The sequence below is a fragment of the Hemitrygon akajei genome, chromosome 12 (genome assembly GCF_048418815.1).
Source record: "Hemitrygon akajei chromosome 12, sHemAka1.3, whole genome shotgun sequence".
Classification (NCBI taxonomy): Eukaryota; Metazoa; Chordata; class Chondrichthyes; order Myliobatiformes; family Dasyatidae; genus Hemitrygon; species Hemitrygon akajei.
In genome coordinates this window covers 35113335-35135780 of record NC_133135.1, presented here as the reverse complement: position 1 = coordinate 35135780, position 22446 = coordinate 35113335, and the positions used below count along the sequence as shown (strand labels likewise).

At 39.6% G+C, this 22446-nt stretch overlaps 1 protein-coding gene across 1 annotated transcript in view; it reads right to left on the bottom strand.

The window, feature by feature from the left end:
• The window catches only part of eif2b3 (eukaryotic translation initiation factor 2B, subunit 3 gamma), a 135496-nt gene that overhangs the window by 64703 nt on the left and 48347 nt on the right, over positions 1-22446 (bottom strand). Inside the window, exons 5-6 of the mRNA XM_073062893.1 lie at positions 19973-20084; positions 608-697 (exon numbers count right to left, since the gene is read on the bottom strand). Of these exons, the coding sequence (XP_072918994.1) occupies positions 608-697; positions 19973-20084 (202 nt within the window). The remainder of the gene's footprint in view (positions 1-607; positions 698-19972; positions 20085-22446) is intronic.

Here is a 22446-nt window from a genome sequence, read left to right as displayed (position 1 = left end):
CATGGCCTCAAACACTCAGACTTACAGTAATACCAAGAACAGGATTGACATTAATCCTTTCTGATGCTTGTCAATGACATGCTTTTGAACTCTGACTTCCACAGGTCTTCACTTAATTGAAAAATTCAGAAATTTATGATAAACAAGCAAAGCAGATGCCAAACAAAAGAGAATCTGCAGATGGTGGAAATCAAAGCAACACACACAAAATGCTGGAGGAACTCAACAGGCCAGGAAATCCTTCGAGAGGCCCGAAACGTCGACTCTACTTTTTTTCCACAGATTATTGAATCCTTGGACACTACCTCACTTTTTAAAAAAATATACAGTATTTCTGTTTTTGCACATTTTTAATCTATTCAATATACGTAATTGATTTGTTATTGATTATTATTATTACTTCCATTTTATTTTTTTCTCTCTCTGCTAGATAATGTATTGCATTGAATTGATCCTAAGTTAACAAATTATGCCAGTGATAATAAACCTGATTCTGATTCTGTTGCCTGGCCTGCTGAGTTCCTCCAGCATTTTGTGTGTGTAGCTCCGATTTCCAGCATCTGCAGCTTTTCTCGTTAGTAAAAATAAGGGTACTTTTCTTTCTTACTTGTTTTCTACAAGGAAATCCAGAATCCATTTCTTCATGCAATACAGATGGGCATCCATGAGTGAGGTTTTTATGTGCATCCTCGGATATCTGAAAAAAATTCAAGCAGCAATTACTTTGTTTTTGAAGTATTCCTTGTCACCCCATTATAGCACAACTCCATTGCTAAAATCCAGCCCAAAATTAAACATCTGATCTTGCAGCTTCATCCTCACCAGAAGGGCTATTTACCAGAAACAATTTAAACATTAGGCTGCAATTTCAATAACGGCATTGCTGTAATATTTTAGTACAACAGTGTAATAACTAATTGCAAACAACCTTTGTTAAAAAGACAAATTTCATTACCCTGCAATATAGAAGAACCACTTAGTCTGGGATACAGAATTATATTTCACCAAGGAAGATTTCTTTCTACTATCACTTGGCTTTATGGCACCAAAACATTTTGGATAAAATAAGTCTATTGCTGTTCTTCCCCCTTTTCCCTGTTGATCAGATTTCTCAGCATTGTTTCATTTCATCCTTTAGTTTGGATATTTTACCTGCACACCAATATCCATGAAATTAACAATAAAAAACACACAACAAATCTAGCATTTGAAAGTGGGAACACTGTTGATAGACTGGTGGAGAAGGCATATGGCTTATCTGCCTTCATAGGTCAGGGGACAAAATGTAAGAATGAGATCATTATGTTGCAACTGAATGAAAAAAAAACACTAGTTAGACCATACTTGGAGTATTATATCCAGTTCTGTTTGCTGTGCTACAGTAATGCTATGTTTGTACTAGAGACTCTACAGAGGAGATTCACCGGAAGGTTGTCCTGTCGAATGGTCTTGGTCTGAAATGCCAACTGTTATTCCTCTCCATAGATGCTGCCTGACCTGCTGAGTTCCTCTGGCATTTTGTGCATGTTGCTCTGAATTTCCAACATCTACAGAATCTCTTATGTTTATAACCAATATATTGCCTGTATTCCTTAAGTTGTTATAGTCGGGGGTGGGGGTGGGGCGGTGGTACTGGGGACAAGCTCCCACTACCTATTAAATGATCCCAATGGCGTGCTCTGCAAATAACTTATGACAACAAAATCCAGCTGCTGGCCTTCATGTGTGGCTTAGAAGGGGCAAATGGGGCTCATCAGCTGTGGATGGCAGCTCATCGAAGAGAAGGAAAGCTCTGATCTCAAACCTCCATTACCTTGCGTTCATACCCACTCAAGGGAAAGGTTTCGGGAGTAAGCCCTGAGGGAAAAATCCAGGGCTGGAGTCCCTAAGGCAGTCCTACATTAAGTTCAATGCTGAATGGCATTGCTGAATTCTGCAACACTGCTGGTACCAATGGTGAAGCCTGCAACACTGTTGGTACCAAACTGTATCGGTCTCTGTCGTCCCTTTGGGTTCATCAGATTCTTGGAAAGGGAGAGCTTGCTACACGGCAACAGCTTGCTCTCCATATCGTACTGCCCAGTATTGCATATCTAGCCAGCTGGGATGCAATATCCATGGTCAACCCTGATCAACAGAGGCCCTCACCTCACCATTGCCTTGTATCGGAATACTTTAGTTATGGAGAGAAATTGGATAAACTGGGTTTGCTTTCTCTGGAACAAAGGAGGCTGAGGAGCGACTTGAGAGCAAACAATTTTATGAGAGGCACAGACAGGATAGACAGACAAATCTTTTACCCACTGTGGGGTATCAATAACAAACTAGCAGAGATTTAAAGGAATTCAGAGGGATGTTTCGTTTTTACGCAGAGTGGTTGGTATCTGGAATGCACTTCCTGAACAGATGTTAATACAATTGTTACATTTAAGAAATACTGAAACCAACACTTAAATAGGCAAGGCATTGTCCTAATGTTGGCAAATTTCACTAGTGTTGATGGGCAAAAGGCAGAAATGGACATAGTGACTGATGGTGCTATGAATTTATAATGATTTAAATCTGGGGGTCAGAAAACCACTAGTAAATCTGAAATGCATATAAAGGTTACATAAGGAGGAAAAAAAGGACCAGCTTCACCAGGCTGTTGAAAGAACTACAATTTTTAAACATTGTATAATGCAGTTATTTTTGTTCTGTTAACAGTTTTTCACCTGATATTTAGTTTTTTCATGTGTTAAGGTCTATTGTAGATTTCAAATGTCTTGTTGTGATATATTTATTTTGGATTTGTAATATGCAGAACAAGAATGGGATAGGATGCTAGAGTATATTCTGTATGTTTATTTAAACCTACATATCAAAATAACTTTAGAAATTTCAAAAAAAGAATCAAACTGATATATGGCTTAAGGTGCTGTGCATTGGAGATAACTGGTTGACCCTGCATAATTTCCAAGTGGGAAACTCGTAAACCTCAACCAAGCTTTCTGTGCCAGTTGAAGTAATCCTTTACTAGTCAGAAGTAATCCTTTATCTACCATGAAAAAGAAACATAAAAACTCACAGTTGTCAATATCACAACGTCAACAGATTTGAAAGTAATTGTTGATGCAATCCTGTTGAAGAGTTTGCACTTCACTGATATAGTATTCAGGTGATGCAGGAAAGCTGGTAAGATAGCTGAAAACCTATTAACCTAATAACTAAAACCAAACCCAAAACCAATCATCAACCAAGACATTCAAGGACTTGAACTGTTAACTTTAGCTTGAAAAGAATTTAGTTTCAAACTTTTTGGTAAAAATAAGTGCTTGCCTCAAAGAAAGATGAAAAATAAATATTTCTACCAACGAGTTTGAAACTAAACATAGTTTTAAACAAAAGTTTAAAGGTTGAAGCCCTTGAATGACACAGAAAAACATTTTTTCTTACTTGGGAAGCAAACTCGTCATTCCTTTAAAGATTACATTGTTTTGTAATGTACTCAGATGAATAAGACATGTACATTTAAGCATGTGAAATCCATGCTTCTAAAAACACTGATAACTCTCAGCAAAATGTATGTTTTTGATCCAAATATACTATTTAATAACTCTATTTCTAAAGTACTGCTGTGATGCATAGAACGCCTACTGTATTTGGCAAAGTTTTATATTTTAAAATTCGGTGCATTCTGATTAATTGGGATACATCGGGACCAATACATTTTGGCCCAATTAAGTGGCTGCACTAATTACCGTAGATTTCGCACTACAGAGCGCACCTGATTAAAAGCCGCTGGCTCTAATTTTAGAAAGAAAATCAATTTTGTACTTGTACAAGCCGCACCGGATTTTCGGCCGCAGGTGTCCCACGTTGTAATATGAGATATTTACACAGAAAGATATTACACGTGAGGATTTTTTAACTTTTAATTAAATCCATATGGTAACATAAACAAATACATATTGCAAATGCTTTTTTTCGAACCGTGCCTGTAACGCGGCTACTTTTAAATATACATACGTATCGGTAACACACAAATTACGTTGCGTATACTTTTTTACTGAACAACATTCCAATATCTCCTAACGACTGGTAAAAAATATATATACTGCAGCCTACCAGGAAAAGTTATTGATCGCCTTTAACTTAAAAGCAGCGTTCGCTCAGATCTAATGCCGCTCGCCCCCACCTTCCCGTTTATCGCAAACCGGTATTTCCCACAAGACGCGGCGAAACCGGGTGTGACGTCATAGCATCCCGGGATGTAGTACAGAAAACAAATATAGTTAAAACACTTCTAACTTTAACTAGAAATTACTAACAAATGAATTACTAAGCGAAAATATTATAAACTAAATAACTGCCATAAAGGCAGCACAATGCTTTTCTTCGAGTGTTTTCCATGTTGATGAGGGTGAGTACAAATGACTGATTTACAATAATTTAATTGTGAAAGTGCGCTTGATTTATCGTACAATTTCATTGGACCTCTGTGAACTACTCATCAATTTTATTGGTCTACTGTTACGAGGCAAAATGTTTTTGGCGGCATGAAAAAAAATCATGCATTAGCCGCACCGTAGTAAAGGCCGCAGTGTTCAAAGCTGTTCAAAATGTGGGAAAAAAGTAGCGGCTTATAATCCGACATCTACGGTAGCCTGATTCATGGAAATAGTTAAAAGGCATAACTATAGTTTAATGGAGTAACTAATTATGCAATTAAATGAAATACAGAACAAATTATAACACTATCAAAACTACTACAGTATCATAAAGCTCTGTGTTAGTTCCATTACAGAAGAATTCATTGCTGCTGTGTTCTTTTGGTTGACTGTAAGTGAACAAAAGTCAGTGCAGACACCTACTGCAGATAATGGACTGCCTTCATTGCCTTTCAGTATAAAGTGAAAATAAAAAAACAAAATTACCAAAAATCGCTGCTTTTGAAGAGGTGTCCATTGGCCCAAATTGACAACACTACATAAGCATACACAACTGATGCTATTTAAATACTATTTGGTCCATAACATCTAATGGCTTGAAACCACAGTGAGCAAAACGGTTCTGAATTGTCTTACTGATTATTTCTTTCCAACTATCAGTAACAAGAATCACTGCTTTTTGAAAACAAATGCAACTGATGCTAGTTAGAAACTGGTTGGCAATAGTCTCCTGTCCCAACTAAGCAGCATAATGTCCCAAATAAACGAAGGGAACCCCAGCTATTTTAACGATTTTTTTTGTTCTTTAAGAGTTGTCCTAAATAAACAGCTGTTCCAATTAAACAACAGCCCAATTAACTGGAATCTACTGTAATTAAGTGAAGTTTCAGAAACAAAATGAGGGAATGGGAGGTGTCTCGTATAGCCTACAGTGTAATAAGGGACTTCTTTATGTTTTAGTAACACGTCGTTGAATGAGCTATTAGACGCATATTGAGCATGCGTTATTAGGCGCGTATTGATACGTACGTATGTGTGAGTTGAAGTTCAGATTCTGCCAGTAAAGGACCATGAAACTTAGCTCCCATCTCCAGCATTTTTATTAATAGCATTGTTGTGTAACCAGACCACATACACAACAAATTGGTGACGAGGTTAATGAACCTACATTGTATCGGAACGTTGTGTTTTATTTGATAACGACACTCGGAGGAAGAGCGCAAGGAAGCGGGAGCACAGCCAAGGTTGGGAACATTAGGAGACCAAGAGACACAGTCGGAGCTGCAGCATGTCCAGGCAAGACCACAGCTGTCGCTGAACCCCAGGGTCAAAGGTCTGCTTGCCCCAAAAGAGAGATAAAAAGGAGCAACACACACACACCTAGACGGAGTGCGCTCGTGACGCTAGCAAAAAGGTCACGTGAGTCAAAAAAAAGGAGAACGGGGCTAAATTAACATAACAAAGATGGCGATGATTGGAACCATTACAGCATTTGATAGTGGCATTAAAGACTGGGCAACTTACATTGAAAGAGTGGAGTTATATTGTGAGGCTAACAGTGTTAATGATGAAAAGAAAGCCAACGTCTTACTCAGTATTATGGGAGCAAAAACATACGGGCTGCTACAGAGCTTGTTAATCCCTGAAAAGCCAGCTGACAAAACGTTCAAGCAAATAGTAGACACTGTCCCACAGCATTTAAACCCCAAACCACTGGTCATTGCTGTAAGATATAAATTTCACAATCAGAATCAGAGCAAAAATGAAAGCATTTCTAAATATTGTGCTGAATTGCGCAAATTATCCGAACATTGTCAATTTGGATGCATTGAGGGACAGGTTAGTGTGTGGCATGCACTGTGAAACTACACAGAAGAAGCTTCTGTGTGAAAGGAACCTTACATTAGAGAAGGCGCTGAACATTGCAATATCAACAGAAATAGCCGCACGGGGTGCTTCCGAGATACAACAAAAATCTCTGGAATATGCTACAAATAAAACATCACTGAACAGAAATGAAAGAAAGAAATGTTACCATTGTGGGAATAGGTCACATGACCCGGATGACCGTTGGTTTAAAGACAAAGAATGCAGAGACTGTGGCAAACAGGGCCACTTTGGCAGAGTATGCAAAGCTAGTAAACAGCAGAAAAGGGACAAAATACAGAGAAACAAGAAACCCCAGAAAGGAAAATCCAAGATACACAAAATGAAAGAAGGCAGTTCTGATGAAAACAACTCTGACAAAAGTGAATTGTCTTGTCTGCAACTTCACAGCGTGAAAGAGACAGATGATCGAAGAGTAATATGGATCACTCCACAAGTGGCGGGTGTGAGACTGAAAATGGAGTTGGACACAGGCTCAGCTTTAACAGTGATCTCTGTACACGACTACCAACGACTGCTTTCTCACATACCTCTGAAACGAACTAAACTACTGCTAAGGACAAGACAGAAAGTGCGTTCCAAAGGCAAAATTAAAGCGACAGTGACCTAAGGAGACAAAACACAGCTGCTGAACCTCTATGTACTGGAAAATGGAAGACCACTGTTGTTGGGACATGAGTGGCTCAGGAAAATCCAGTTAGATTGGCACACCATCAAGGCATTAGATGGGTCAACAAAGCAGGGCAGCTCGGCGGGGAAGATATCCACAGCTCTCCTCTCACCCATTGTCGACTATTCAACAACGAGAAGGAGCTAGACAGCACCAACAGGGAGACAGATATTGCCAATAAGCAGGATGATGAAGACCACCTGGAAGTAAAAGAGCAGATGTACCAGGAGAAATTGACATCTCTCAAAAGACAGCTACAGCAGTACAGGAAGGCACTTTGCAGGAGTATCAGAAAAGGATGAAGAAACTAGATGAACAATACAAGGAAAGAATACGAAATGCAGAGCTTTTTCTGCGGCACTGTGCACTAAACAAAACATTAAAGATGATAGGGAAACACCAGACAGGATTGTGTGAAGAATGTCAGGAAGAGGAGTCAGTAGAACACGTAATTCTGAGTTGCAGGAAGTATGGGATACAGAGAGAGACAATGAGAATTAATCTAAGGGAATTGGGGGTGCAGGAATTCACATTAAAAGGGTTACTGGGCATGGGTGAGAGAGCACAGGTTAGGGTACTTTTAGCTTTCTTAAGGGATACAAGGGTTTTTTTTTCTAGGATATGATGGATAAGCAGGAATAGGGTACTAGGATGGCCAGGGATTGGGAGGGGGGGGGGGGGGGGGGGGGGGTGTGTGTGTGTGTGTGTGTGTGTGTGTGTGTGTGTGTGTGTGTGTGTGTGTGTGTGTGTGTGTGTGTGTGTGTGTGTGTGTGTGTGTGTGTGTGTGTGTGTGTGTGTGTGTGTGTGTGTGTGTGTGTGTGTGTGAGTGAGTGAGTGAGTGAGTGAGTGAGTGAGTGAGTGAGTGAGTGAGAGAGAGAGAGAGAGAGAGAGAGAGAGAGAGAGACAGACAGACAGACAGACAGACAGAATGAGTGAAGGGATTTAGAAAGTAAGTCTATCGTCTGATCCACACTCCGGAGCAGAAGGTAGTGGTAATGCACCATTAAGCTGGGTGCCAACCGCCATAAAATACGGAAGGAAGGAAGCTTAAATCTCCGAAAAGACCAGCATCTCCTTCTTCTCCTGAACAATTTCCTTGGGAAAGATCCATGAAAATTGGTCATCCTTTAAAAGCTCTTGGACAAAATCAATTCCATTCAAACAGAACAGCTTTCACACAAGGTAAATCTTGAACAAATCATTTCCTCCATTGAGAATCATACACTTAATCCTTTGCAGGGAAGTTTCTTTTGCATGTACATATTTTGAATCCTCAGCCAATGTGTCTTGTTTTGCACAAAGAAGTTGGGAAACAGCATCAAAACAGAAGCAAATTCTGGCAACAAACTGTAAGGTTTCCATTGTTGTATTTTCACACTTGTGCTGAATGTGCACCTGAAGGAATTCTCCCTCTTGAGCCAGATAGCACTGCAGGTAATCCTTAATATCAGCAAAACTGTACTTTAACAGCAACTTAAGGACAGTGGAACAAACAACAGGATTTCGATTAACTGCTTCATCAAACGGCAAAAGATTACTGGTAAAGTACTGATCTTTCTGTGAGTCATTGATTGCTCCAACTTTTGAATAACTAGCAGAGACAGCAGATCACCAACCACTTCTTTTGTTGGTGGCAAGTCATCTTTGAGGCAGACCACAGAAACCAAAGCTACGAAAAATGCATCACACCTCTTGCGAAATATGACTAAGTGAGCTGAAGTGCTTGCTCTTCTGCTGTTCATTTCTATGTTTAATATATGCATGTACAGTATCCAATCAAATTGATGTATTGTTCATAAAATCGAAATGTCTGAAGTTGGAAATGAAAATTAGAAGAATTAATTCAATTCTGACTGGAGGTCTGCAACTAGTGAAGTTCTGCAAAGATCAGTGCTGTCATTTGTGATGGACAAAAATTTTGATCATATATCTGCATTCGACACAAAAATTAGCAGAGTTGGGGATAGTGAAAGAACGTGTCAAAGGATTCAGCAGGATATCGCTGGGCAGATGTCTAAACAGGAGGATAAATTAGAATGAAATAGAAAAAAATAAAAACATGTAATTAATTTTTATAACCCTAGCAAAAAATTAAAGTCAAAAAATGAACCCCTGGTTAATTAAGATCTACAGAGTATATTAAAAGCCTGCTTAGAGTGAAATGGATATTTGTGTTCTCCAGCAATTATAGTTTACATTGTCATGCCATTCAATGTACAGTTCTGGAACAGTGAGGCAAAAAAAACAAGATCCAGTTTTCAGATAGAAAATTATGCAGCAGAACATGTTGGGTAAGTTTCTAGGCATGTTGATTAATTAGGTATTTTCCAAAAAATGAAATTCAATTATGATTTGCAAACAGCAAGTACATTTCGCTCTGAATTATATTAAAAAAAGTTAAAAGGCAAGAATATTTCTTAGAGGTTATTAATGGTCAGGTAAGCTTGCTGTAACATTAAAGTTACTATTTCTAGAATAGACACAGTAGTTAGATCCATAATGTGCTGTACTGTTCTGTTCTGTTATTGGTTCCTAAGGTTGTCATAGCCGGGGTGGTAGTGGGGATAAGCTCCCACTACCTACAAGTGCTCCAAATGGTGAGTGACTCTAACAGCCTCTGACAACCAAATCCAACTCTTGACCTTCACGTGTGGCTAAACTACTCTGCCTGGCGGAGCTGTTTCTGCTCACAAAAAGGCGAACCACTGGTGCCTCAAAACCAGTTACTTCGGGCAGGCAGGGCTTGTCAGCCTGGGACGGCAACCCACCAAGGAGAAAGAAAACTCTTATTTTAAACCTCCCCTGCCTTGCGGCCATACCCACCCATGAAAAAGGTTTCGGGAGTAAACCCCACGGAAGAAATCCAGAGCCGAAGTTCCCAAGGCAGTTTGATGTTGTTTACAACTTCACTCTGGCAACCTCTGGGACGACACTGGTACCAAGCTATACCGTTGCTTGCCCTTCCCTTGAACTACATCAGTGATGTGGAAAGGGGGAACCCACTGCATGGGCAACTGTCAGTTCTTCAAATCCTCCCGCCCAGGCCTGTGCCTGAAGAGGCGCAAACCCATGATCCCCTGGGATTGACAGCTGCCTACTACTGTTCTGATATTGATCTTTTGCATTATTTATTTTTTAACATAGTAATTTTTTTGTCTTGCACTGTATTGTTGCTACAAATTTCAGAACATATTGTATATCAGTGATAATAAACCTGTTTCTCAAGTCAAATCAAGTCACTTCGACCATAACTGCTGGTACAGTACACAGTAAAAATGAGACAATGTTTTTCAGGAACATGGTGCTACATGAAACAATACAAAAACTACACTGAACGATGTAAAACAACACAAAAAACTAGACTAGACTACAGACCTACCCAGGACTGCATAAAGTGCACAAAACAGTGCAGGCATTATAATAAATAATAAACAAGACAATAGGCACAGTAGAGGGCAGTCCAGGCTCTGGGTGTTGTGGAGTCTGATAGCTTGGGGGAAGAAACTGTTACATAGTCTGGTCATGAGAGCCTGAATGCTTTCGTGCCTTTTCCCAGACGGCAGGCGGGAGAAGAGTTTGTATGAGGGGTGCATGGGGTCCTTTATAATGCTGGTTGCTTTGTGGATGCAGCATGTAGTGTAAATGTCCGTAATGGCGGGAAGAGAGACCCCGATGATCTTCTCAGCTGACCTCACTATCCACTGCAGGGTCTTGCGATCCGAGATGGTGCAATTTCCGAACCAGGCAGTGATGCAGCTGCTCAGGATGCTCTCAATACAACCCCTGTAGAATGTGATGAGGATGGAAGGTGGGAGATGGACTTTCCTCAGCCTTCGCAGTAAGTAGAGATGCTGCTGCGCTTTCTTTGCTATGGAGCTAGTGTTGAGGGACCAGGTAAGATTCTCCACCAGGCGAACACCAAGAAATTTGGTGCTCTTAACAATCTCTACCAAGGAGCCATTGATGTTCAGCATCTCTTTTGTTTTGTTCACATTAAGAGACAGGTTGTTGGCTCTGCACCAGTCTGTTAGCCGCTGCACCTCCTCTCTGTATGCTGACTTGTTGTTCTTGCTGATGAGACCCACCACGGTCCTGTCATCAGTGAACTTGATGATGTGGTTCGAGCTGTGTGTTGCAGCACAGTCGTGGGTCAGCAGAGTGAACAGCAGTGGACTGAGCACACAGCTCTGGGGGGCTCCCATGCTCAGTGTGATGGTGTTGGAGATGCTGCTCCTGATCCAGACTGACTGAGGTCTCCCAACCAGGAAGTCTAGTATCCAGTTGCAGAGGGAGGTGTTCTGGCCCAGTAGGCTCAGCTTTCCAATCAGTTTCTGAGGAATGATTGTGTTGAATGCTGAACTGCAGTCTATGAACAGCATTCGAACGCATGTGTCTTTTTTGTCCAGGTGGGTTAGGGTCAGGTGTAGAGTGATGGCAATGGGCGCCATCTGTTGAATGGTTGGGATGTTATGTGAACAGCAGGGGGTCCAGTGAGGGGGGCAGCAGGGTCTTGATGTGCCTCATGACGAGCCTCTCAAAACACTTCATAATGATGGATGTGAGTGCAACTGGACGGTAGCCATTGAGGCAGGACACCGAAGACTTCTTCAGCATGGGGACGATTGGAATGACAGCACTGCTCAAGGAGATGTTGAAGATGTCAGTGAGAACATCTGCTAGCTGGTCCGCACATCCTCTAAGCACTCTACCAGGAATATTGTCTGGTCCAGCGGCCTTCTGTGGGTTGACACTGCACAAGGTTCTCCTCACATCGGCCACAGTGAGACACAGAACCTGGTCATTTGGAGGAGGGGTAGACTTCCTTGCTGCCACGTCATTTTCCGCCTTAAAACGAGCGTAAAAGTTGTTCAGCGCATCGGGGAGGGAGGCATCACCCACACAGTCAGGTGATGTTGTCCTGTAATTGGTGATGTCTTGAATGTCCTTCCACATGCGCCGCGTATCGCCACTGTCCTGGTAGTGGTTGTGGATTCGCTGGGCATGCGCACGCTTTGCCCCTCTGATGGCCCAGGACAGTGTGGCCCTCGCTGTTGTTTGGGCTGCCTTGTTCCCTGCTCTGAAGACGGAGTCACGGGTCCTCAGCAGCGCACACACCTCCGCTGTCATCCATGGCTTCTGGTTAGCGCGTACAGTAACTAACAACATTTTAACACCAATATCAAATTTAAAGTTAATAATAATGAAAGTGTGATACTATGAACCCTTAATGATCACTGAAGATACTAATTTTAAAATGCGAACAAAATTTAAATTCCTAAATGCTATAGTATTTAATATACCACATCTTGTTTCTGCTTTTATTGTCTTCTTTTCCCATATATGTAAAGTATATGCTGAATTTACACTACATCCAAAACTTCACAAGAAGTTATGCTTTGTTTTATTAATGATCTTTCATACTAAAGTTAGGTTCAGGATAGTGAAGAAGCTGCTTGCCAAATTTGATAGGAAGGATTAAAAGGGTATTTTATGATAACACAAATGAAGAACAAATTTCTTTATGGTCATGTACCTTTATTTAGGTAATAGTTAGACTCCATCAGGATTTTCACAGTATAGCTGGCAACGTAAGTGCTCACCTTTAGGCTCACATTTTTAATGTCCTTAAATAACAAAAACATATCAACCTGAATCTTCCAGAATTCAAATGGAATAGGATTCCATATAGTTAACAGCATCTCCTTCACAATTTTTGCCCAAGTCTCTATTTATAGTGAAAAGCCAACGGCTCATTACAAGTTGTCATATGATGCCAATGTAAGCATTCTCTTGGTCCCTACTTTAGGTCTTCAACTCTTTATTCTCCAACTCTGCCATCAATAAATTCAATGCTGTATAATTTAACTTTGATTTTAGAATTACACAATCATGTTCCGAATACTGTGTGAAACAGTTTCTCTACATTCAGTATGTTGAATGACCTAATCATTTTAAACACTCTACATAGACAAGGAGAATGAAGAATAAATATAAAATATGGAAATAGAAATAAATAGACCAGTACAAGAACAAATCCTTCAGCCCACTATGATGCCAATAAAACTAATCCCATCTGCCTACACATGGTGAAAATACCTCTACTCCCTCCTTATTTTGTCTAAATCTCTCCTAAATGTTGTGACTGTATCTGCTTTAAACAGCTCTCCAGGCAGCATGTTCCAAGCACCTACTATGCTGTGTAATAAACTTGCCTTGCACATCTCTTTTAAACTGTTCCTCTCTCATGTTAAACCTATATGCTAGCAAAGATCTACTGAGAATAATTGTTTAGAGGCACAGGCTGCCATTCCATTAGCTTTTTAATTACTTTTTGTACCCATGAAGCGGAGAACAGAAGAAATAGGAAAAGGAGTCGACCAAATGGCCCTCAAGTCTACTCCAGTGTTTAGTTGGTCCAATCTTGGCCTCAACACCACTTTGCTTCTCTTTTCCCAAACACCATAGCATGACTGTAGTTTAAATATTTAAACTGTAGTTTTAGTATTAGTTTTCATTTTGTATTTACACATTTTTGTCTTCATTTGCACATTAGTTGTTTGTCAGTTTTTACTTGTGTGTAGTTTTTCATTGATTATATTGTATATCTTTGTTCTAGTGTGAATATCTACAAGAAATAAATTGCATGGTTGTATATAGTGACAACACACACATATATGAGCTGTTTAAAGCAGATACAGTCACAACATTTAAGAGAGATTTAGACAAAATAGGGAGGGAGTAGAGGTATTTGCACCATCTGTAGGCAGATGGGATTAGTTTTATTGGCATCATAGTGGGCTGAAGGATTTGTATATCTCACTTTGAAATGCTTATGAATCTCTGCCTTAAAGGTATTAAATAATTGACTGTGCCTCCATAGTGCTCTAGGGTGCAGAATTCCAAAATGTTTGGAGAAGAAATTCCTCTTCATAACTTAAATAGGCTTCCATTTGTCCTGAAACTATTCTAGGTAATGCTACTAGAGGAAACATCTCTCAGCAATGAAAAAGAACTTGCAGACATGATGGAGCAACACACAGAAAATGTTGGAGGAACTTAGTAAGTCAGGCAATTTACAGTCGACATTTACAGGGATGAGACCTCTCATCAGGGCTTGTTGATTTCCTCTAGCATTACTCTAGATTTCCAGCATCTGCAGAATTCCTTGTGTTTATGTCGCAGAGGCTGGAAATCTGAAACAAAAGCAGAAAGTAGTAGAAACACTCAGCAAGTCAGGACCATAACTTTACCAGTGGCAATTCAAATACCTTTTGGAAATATAAACTCGATTCTGCCTAATATACTGTATACCATTTCTATATCCTCAAAGGACTCCAGCAAATTTGTCATACTTTGCATTGAACCTCTTTCTCTAAATGAGATTATGAAACTTGCTTTTCAATGTTTGCTCTTTCTAATTCAACGTCTTACTTCTTAATATACTTGCCCAATGCTCTTAGCCAATTTTGTCCTCATATCATTATAGCTACACTTTCTAAAATTATGAATACTAATTTAACACCCAAGTATCTTACACTTAAACTGAATGTGAAATTCAATTATGTCATGATTATTTTTACTATTTAATCCTGTCTTGTTGGAAATGCCAGGTCTAAAATAAACCGTACCCTGCTGACAACATCAACCATTGGAGCCATGTCATTTTTTCATAGCTCCCACTGGGCAGGAAGTATAGAGCCTGGAGTTCAACACTACCAGGTTCATGAACAGCTACTTCCCTTCAATCATTTGTGTCTAATTCGTGTCAAACTCTAATCACCTTTATGGTCCAAGCACTTGTCACAAAATTAAATATTCTAATTGTGTTTTTTCTTGTAAAAATTATGTATAATTTATGCTTTTCTTCTGAATGCTGCTTATATGATGCTACATGCCTGCAAGGATGTTTCTCATTGCCCTTGTGCATACAGTGCCTTGAAAGAGCATTCAGCCCCCAACCCTTTGATCACATAAATGAGTATTACAACTAGGGATTTCGATCAATTTAATTGTGAATTTTTATTTGTGAATTGCATGCTCTATTTTCCCCACAGTAAATCTCTAAAAGAAGGGAAAATTGTAAAGCATGAAAAACTAAAAAATCTAACACTGAAATGTCAGCAGATCAAAAGTATTCAACCCCCTTTGCTCAGTACTTATTAAACCACCTCTCGCAGCTATAAGAGCCAGTAGTCTTTTTGGATACGTCTCTACTACTTTTGCACAACATGGTGGAGCAAGATTTGCCCATTCCTCCTTGCTAAATTGCTCAAGCTGTGTTGTTAGTTGGGGAGTGGCAGTGGACAGCAATCTTGAGGTCTTGCCAGAGCCATTTTGTTACTCTAGCAATGTGCTTTGAATAGTTATACTGCTGAAAGATGAAATTTCTCCCGTTTAAGCTTTCTGGCTGAGGCTAACAGGTTTTTGTCCAGGAACTCTCTGTATTTAGCAGCATTCATCTTCCCATCAATCCTCATCAGATTTCTGACCACTGCTGCTGAAAAGCATCCACATAGCATGATCCCACCTCAACCATACTTTACAGTAGGGGTGGTGCTGCCTGGTTGACACACATTGTTAGATTTACAACACATTTACCACTTAGTGCTGAAGCCAAAAAGCTCCACTTTAGTCTCATCCAACCAGAAGACCTTCTTCTAGATCTTTATAGTATCTTCTAAGTGATGTTTTACAAAGTCCTTATGGGCAAAGATATGCCTTTCTTTTGCCAGGGCTTCTTCCATGCCACTCTTCCATAAATACCCTTCTTGAGTAAGGTTTTAAGAGATTGTCGAGCCATGAATTTCATCTCCTGTTGAAGCCACTGACTTCTCAGAAAGACTGATGGCATCATAGTAGCCTCTTTTACAAGTGCCATTTTTCGCTGGTGACTAAGTTTAGAGGGGCAGCCTCACCTAGGAAGTGTGGTTGTGCTTTCATATTTTTTTCCACTTTTTCACAATGGACTGCATTAAGATCCAAGGCACATTTAGTGCCTCTGAGATGATCTTGTACTCTTCCCAGATTTATGCTTCTCTATTATCATTTCCTTGATTTGTCTTGAATGCTCTTTTGTCTTCATTTTGGTGTGGCTTGTGGAAAACCTACCATACAGAGAGTTGGTGTATTTATTCTTATGAATTCATTGAAAACAAGGGATCCTCCGATTTTCTACATCAACAAATTGGGTGAGCGGTAAGGTATTACTGTATTTTGGACCTGAGAAAAGTTAACACAGTAATTACAAAGGGATGAATACTTTTTCAGCTTCATAATTCTGGTTTTCAATTTTTAGTAAATTGTTGACAACTTCTGGAATTTTTTTTTTGATTTGACATGATGCACAATGTTTTGTAGATTAGCTCCAAAATCCTACTTCGATATATTTAGATTTAGAAAATGAGACAGTAAAATGTGAAAATAGTTGTGCGGACTGAATACTTTTCAAGGCACTGCGTGTCAATAAACTTGACTTTCACTTTTGACTTTCCAAGAAACCATGAAGATTACACATGATGAATTCATCCTTAACACTAATGGTGCCCATTGTTTTGTACAAATCTATAAAATTAAAATCACAGTAACTTTACAGACCATTTCTTACAAGTCCCCATGAATTCCTGATACTTGATCTGTTCTGTAATATTGCTACTCTTAAGGGAGAATGTATACCCCTCCCACTGGTGACATTTTACTCTTACTACTTCTTAATCTTCTCCTAAATCGATTCTGCCATTCGAGCTTTTGAATCGCTATCATTGCTTATCACTGTAGTGTTCTCTACCTTTATTGTAGATCAAACCTACCCCATTTTACATAGAACATAGAATAGTACAGCACATTACAGGCCCTTCGGCCCACAATGTTGTGCCGACCCTCAAACCCTGCCTCCCATATAACCCCCCACCTTAAATTCCTCCATATACCTGTCTAGTAGTCTCTTAAACTTCACTAGTGTACCTGCCTCCACCACTGACTCAGGCAGTGCATTCCACGCACCAACCACTCTCTGAGTGAAAAACCTTCCTCTTGAACTTCCCTCCCCTTACCTTAAAGCCATGTCCTCTTGTACTGAGCAGTGGTGCCCTGGGGAAGAGGCGCTGGCTGTCCACTCTGTCTACTCCTCTTAATATCTTGTACACATCTATCATGTCTCCTCTCATCCTCCTTCTCTCCAAAGAGTAAAGCCCTAGCTCCCTTAATTTCTGATCATAATCCATACTCTCTAAACCAGGCAGCATCCTGGTAAATCTCCTCTGTACCCTTTCCAATGCTTCCACATCCTTCCTATAGTGAGGTGACCAGAACTGGAGGCAGTACTCCAAGTGTGACCTAACTAGAGTTTTATAGAGCTGCATCATTACCTCACAACTCTTAAACTCTATCCCTCGACTTATCAAAGCTAAAACCCCATACGCTTTCTTAACTACCCTACCTACCTGTGAGGCAACTTTCAGGGTTCTGTGGACATGTACCCCCAGATCCCTTTGCTCCTCCACACTACTAAGTATCCTGCCATTTACTTTGTACTCTGCCTTGGAGTTTGTCCTTCCAAAGTGTACTACCTCACACTTCTCCTGGTTGAACTCCATCAGCCCACTTCTGCATCCTATCAATGTCTCTCTGCAATCTTCGACAATCCTCTACACTATCTACACCACCACCAACCTTTGTGTCGTCTGCAAACTTGCCAACCCACCCTTCTACCCCCACATCCAGGTCATTAATAAAAAATCACAAAAAGTAGAGGTCCCAGAACAGATCCTTGTGGGACACCACTAGTCACAACCCTCCAATCTGAATGTACTCCCTCCACCACGACCCTCTGCCTTCTGCAGGCAAGCAAATTCTGAATCCACCTGGCCAAACTTCCCTGGATCCTTATCACCTAAACTGCTGAAATGTCAAAATATCCCTGAATATTTAATTCCCAACTTTTCTCACTTAGCAACCACAACCACATCTCTGTAATGGCCATCGGATCATACCCATTCATTTCTATTTGTGCAATCAATGTATTCACCTTTTCGCTAACAAAGTATGACTTCCAACAGGGATGCTTCAAATTTTATCTAATCATTTATTCTTACTTTAACTCTTTATTGGCACATTCTTAAAATTGATTTGAGATATATCCATCTACTTTAACATGTGTGATGATGCGAAGAGCCTATCCTTGCTCCTACTTTGTATGTTGCATATATTTGCAAAAATGAAGTACCGTAGATTCCGGACTACAGAGCGCACCTGATTAAAAGCCGCAGGCTCTAATTTTAGAAAGAAAATCAATTTTGTACTTGTACAAGCCGCACCGGATTTTAAGCTGCAGGTGTCCCACGTTGTAATATGAGATATTTACACAGAAAGATATTACACGTGAGGATTTTTTAACTTTTAATTAAATCCGTATGGTAACATAAACAAATACATATTGCAAATGCTTTTTTTTGAACCGTGCCTGTAACACGGCTACTTTTAAATATACATACGTATCGGTAACACACAAATTACGTTGCGTATACTTTTTTACTGAACAGTGCACGAACAACATTCCAATATCTCCTAACGACTGGTAAAAAAATATATACTGCAGCCTACCAGGAAAAGTTATTGATCGCCTTTAACTTAAAAGCTGCATCATATGTTTGCAGCGTTCTCGCGCGGGTCTAATGCGCTCGCCCCCTCCTTTCCGTTTATCGCAAACCGGTATTTTCCCCACAAGACGCGGCGAAACCAGATGTGACGTCATAGCATCCCGGGATGTAGTACAGAAAACAAATATACTTAAAACACTTCTAACTTTAACTAGAAAATACTAACAAATGAATTACTAAGCGAAAATATTATAAACTAAATAACTGCCATAAAGGCAGCACAATGCTTTTCTTCGAGTGTTTTCCATGTTGATGAGGGTGAGTACAAATGACTGATTTACAATAATTTAATTGTGAAAGTGCGCTTGATTTATCGTACAATTTCATTGGACCTCTGTGAACTACTCATCAATTTTATTGGTCTACTGTTACGAGGCAAAATGTTTTTGGCGGCATGAAAAAAAACCACGCATTAGCCGCACCGTAGTAAAGGCCGCAGTGTTCAAAGCTGTTCAAAGCGTGGGAAAAAAGTAGCGGCTTATAATCCGGAATCTACGGTAAATGCTGGTGACAGGGTCAGACAGTGAATTGGCTACATTGCTTGACCAGTAATTAAAAGACTAATTACCAGAACATTCAAATTGAAAATCCTGAAACTCTGAACTTAGTTCAAAACAACCTGAAATAAAATAAAAGCTGGTTTCAGTGAAAAGCTTGTCAGATTGGCCTAAAACTCCAACTAGTTTAATGAGGAACCTCTGGTAAGGAATCCAATGATATCAATTAAATTCCAACACATTGACTAATGAATATCCTGGTTCTTGGTTACTTAACTGAATCACCCATTTCCCAATATTACTAACAGCATTAAATAATAAACTTAATTATGATGTCATTCAAGAATGATTAGCAAGACAATAACAACTCAGGACTATTAAGCCAAAAATCAGAATCAGCAAATAGGATAAAATTCTACATTTGCCACCTTAAAAATATGATAAGTGACCAATATTACCCCATCTGGAAAAGCAAATATTTACGGTTAAACTGCCAAAATAGCTGGATTACTTTACAACCTGTGAGTAAACTCATGTTCCTTTTAAACCTCTCCCCTCTCAGCTTAAACCTATGTCCTCTTTTCAAGCATCCTTTAAAGCTCTTACAGTTTGTAAATTTTGTCTTACCTTTGCTTGATTTCTCAACACATGGCTCCTAAAACATTTCATATGTACTCTTTAACATTTTAAGAGGCAACATAGAATTATAATTCCCCAATAGAGATGAAGTCTCCGTTTATCAGCAAAAGTAACAAGAATAATCTGAAAGCAGGGTTAGTTTAGCTCATATTTACTTGAACTTAACATAAGTTGTAAAAAGCTTTGTTTACTCACTTCTGCATCAAGGACTTCCTAATGACAAGCTCATCTTCCAAATCAGCTTCGTTGGCCATGAAAAGCAGACGTTTAAATGTGTCATCAACTCCGACAAAGTCCCTTTGTTCCACTGTACACCATAAAAATATAAAAATGTAACTTGTCATTTCATCCATGGCAAATAAAGACATCTGGGGGATATACAGACTTTGAAAAACTACAAAGAGTGAATCAGCAGCGAAATAAATTCTGTCACTCAGATAGACTTAAGCTGGCATATTTCAACACCTTTACTTTCTTAGAAGTTTGTGAAGATTCGGCATGTCATTTAAAGCTTTGACAAACTTCTATAGATGTACAGTTAAAAGTATACTGACTCGATCCATCACAGCCTGGTATGAAAACACTAATGCCCTTGAACAGAAAATCCTACAAAAAGTAGTGGATACATCACTGGTAAAACGCTCCCCACCATTCAGCACATCTACATGGAGCACTGTTGCAGGAAAGCAGCATCCATCATCAAAGACCCCCACCACCCAGACCATGCTCTCCTCTAGCTGCTGCTATCAAGGAGGTGGTACAGGAGCCTCAGGACCCACACCAGCAGGTTCAGGAACAATTATTATCCCTCAACCATGACGCTCTTGTGCCAGAAGGGATAACTTCACTCACCCCAACATCAAAATGATTCTATAGCCTATGGACTCACTTTCAAGGACTCTACAACTCACATTATCAATAAAAAAAATTATACATTGTGTGTGTGTGTGTGTGTTCATTTATTTTCTTCTTTGCATTTGCACACTGGTTGCCTGCCTTGTTACGTGCAATTTTTATTGATTCAATTATGCTTCTTTGTATTTACTGTGAATGTACAAGAAAAATTAAATGGGCAGTATATGGTGACATATGTGTACTCTGAAAATAAATTTACTTTTAACTTTGAAGAACTTGCTCCATGCAAAGTGGTAAATGCTTCCTCTCATTTAATTTCTGCAAGTCCTATTTAAAAGGAACTTTTTTTTAGTGAACTTCACTACAAAATGTTCCGCTTGGTGGCGCAATAATATCAGCGCCGGACTCCGGAGCGAAGGTTCCTGAGTTCGAATCCAAGCGGGTTGAGCATCGAGCTAGCAACTCAGCCTCGTAAAAACAAGAAATGCTTGCTACATAAACACCGTCATGACAGTGCCCCGATAACTCCACTGCCAAGGGCTATTCTTCTTCTTCTTCACTACAAAATATAAGCAAAATTGACAATTCTCCTCACTGACTGGGTATAGATTCTACAATACACAGAAATCTGCAAACCACCTGAAACAAAGATATTTGCTGTTTAACAGCTCAACTAATATCATAAGGATTCACTTTCTCCAACAATTGAGTACTGTGGTTATGGTATGTATTATTTACAAACTGAACACTGCAGCTTGACAAGGTTTCGTCAACAGTGCCTCACAAAACTATAAAACTATTTTTCAAAAATGGCAAAAATAAAATGTGCACAGGAATGTAAACTTGCATCACAGTACACTTAAAAACACACAATTTTCTCCTGACTGAAGGTTAAAATTCCTAAAACTTCTACCTAAAAGCACTGTTGGAGGTTCTTTCTGAAAAGGTCTACAATTATTCAAGAAAGTGGCTCACTACCATATTCCCAAAGGCAATTAGGGAAGGCCAATAAACACTGGCCCAATCTCAGGGAAATTTAATAACTTATAGTACTTGGCTACTTTTATAAAGGTTGATTATTTAAGAAATCTGTGGAGACCAGAACTCAACTACAGAAGGTACACAAATATTTGGCTGACTTGTATATTTGCTGCAACACACAAAGCGTGCTGGAGGAACTCAGCAGGCCAGGCAGCGTCTATAGAAGAGTGCAGTCGATGTTTAAGCCCAAAATGTTGACTGTACTCATAGATGCTGCCTGACCTGCTGAGTTCCTCCAGCATTTTGTGTGTTGCTTGGATTTCCAGCATCTGCAGGATTTCTCTTGTTTGTACATTTGCTGATTTTCACCAAATCTCAGATATTTCTGATAGATTACCAGCTTCCTTAGTGATTGCAATTCCTGTAGTGAAGACAGCTTTCTGGAATGAAATCAATCTTGCAAATGAATTACAAACTGAAAGAAAGTCAAAGTTCTTGAACTAGACCGTGTCACCTAAGCACATCAAAGAGGATATCCAAGATTTTACAGGTTATCCCAATGTTGTTTTCAGTGACCCTGCCCTAATTGAAAGGTCAAGCCGTTACATAAGGAAAACACCCGTCTTTCAGATCAAAGCCATATATACAGCCCAGCAAACACTGTCCTATAAAACCTGTTTTATGTCTGTGGATTGCAACTAATGTATAGACATTTTTGGAGCATTCTAAGAAATACTATTTGCAAATACTTCCTTAATAAGGAGTAACATCCAACATTTAATTATATAAAGTTAATTGTGTCTTTTCCTTCCTTGTCTGCTGCCTGAGAACAT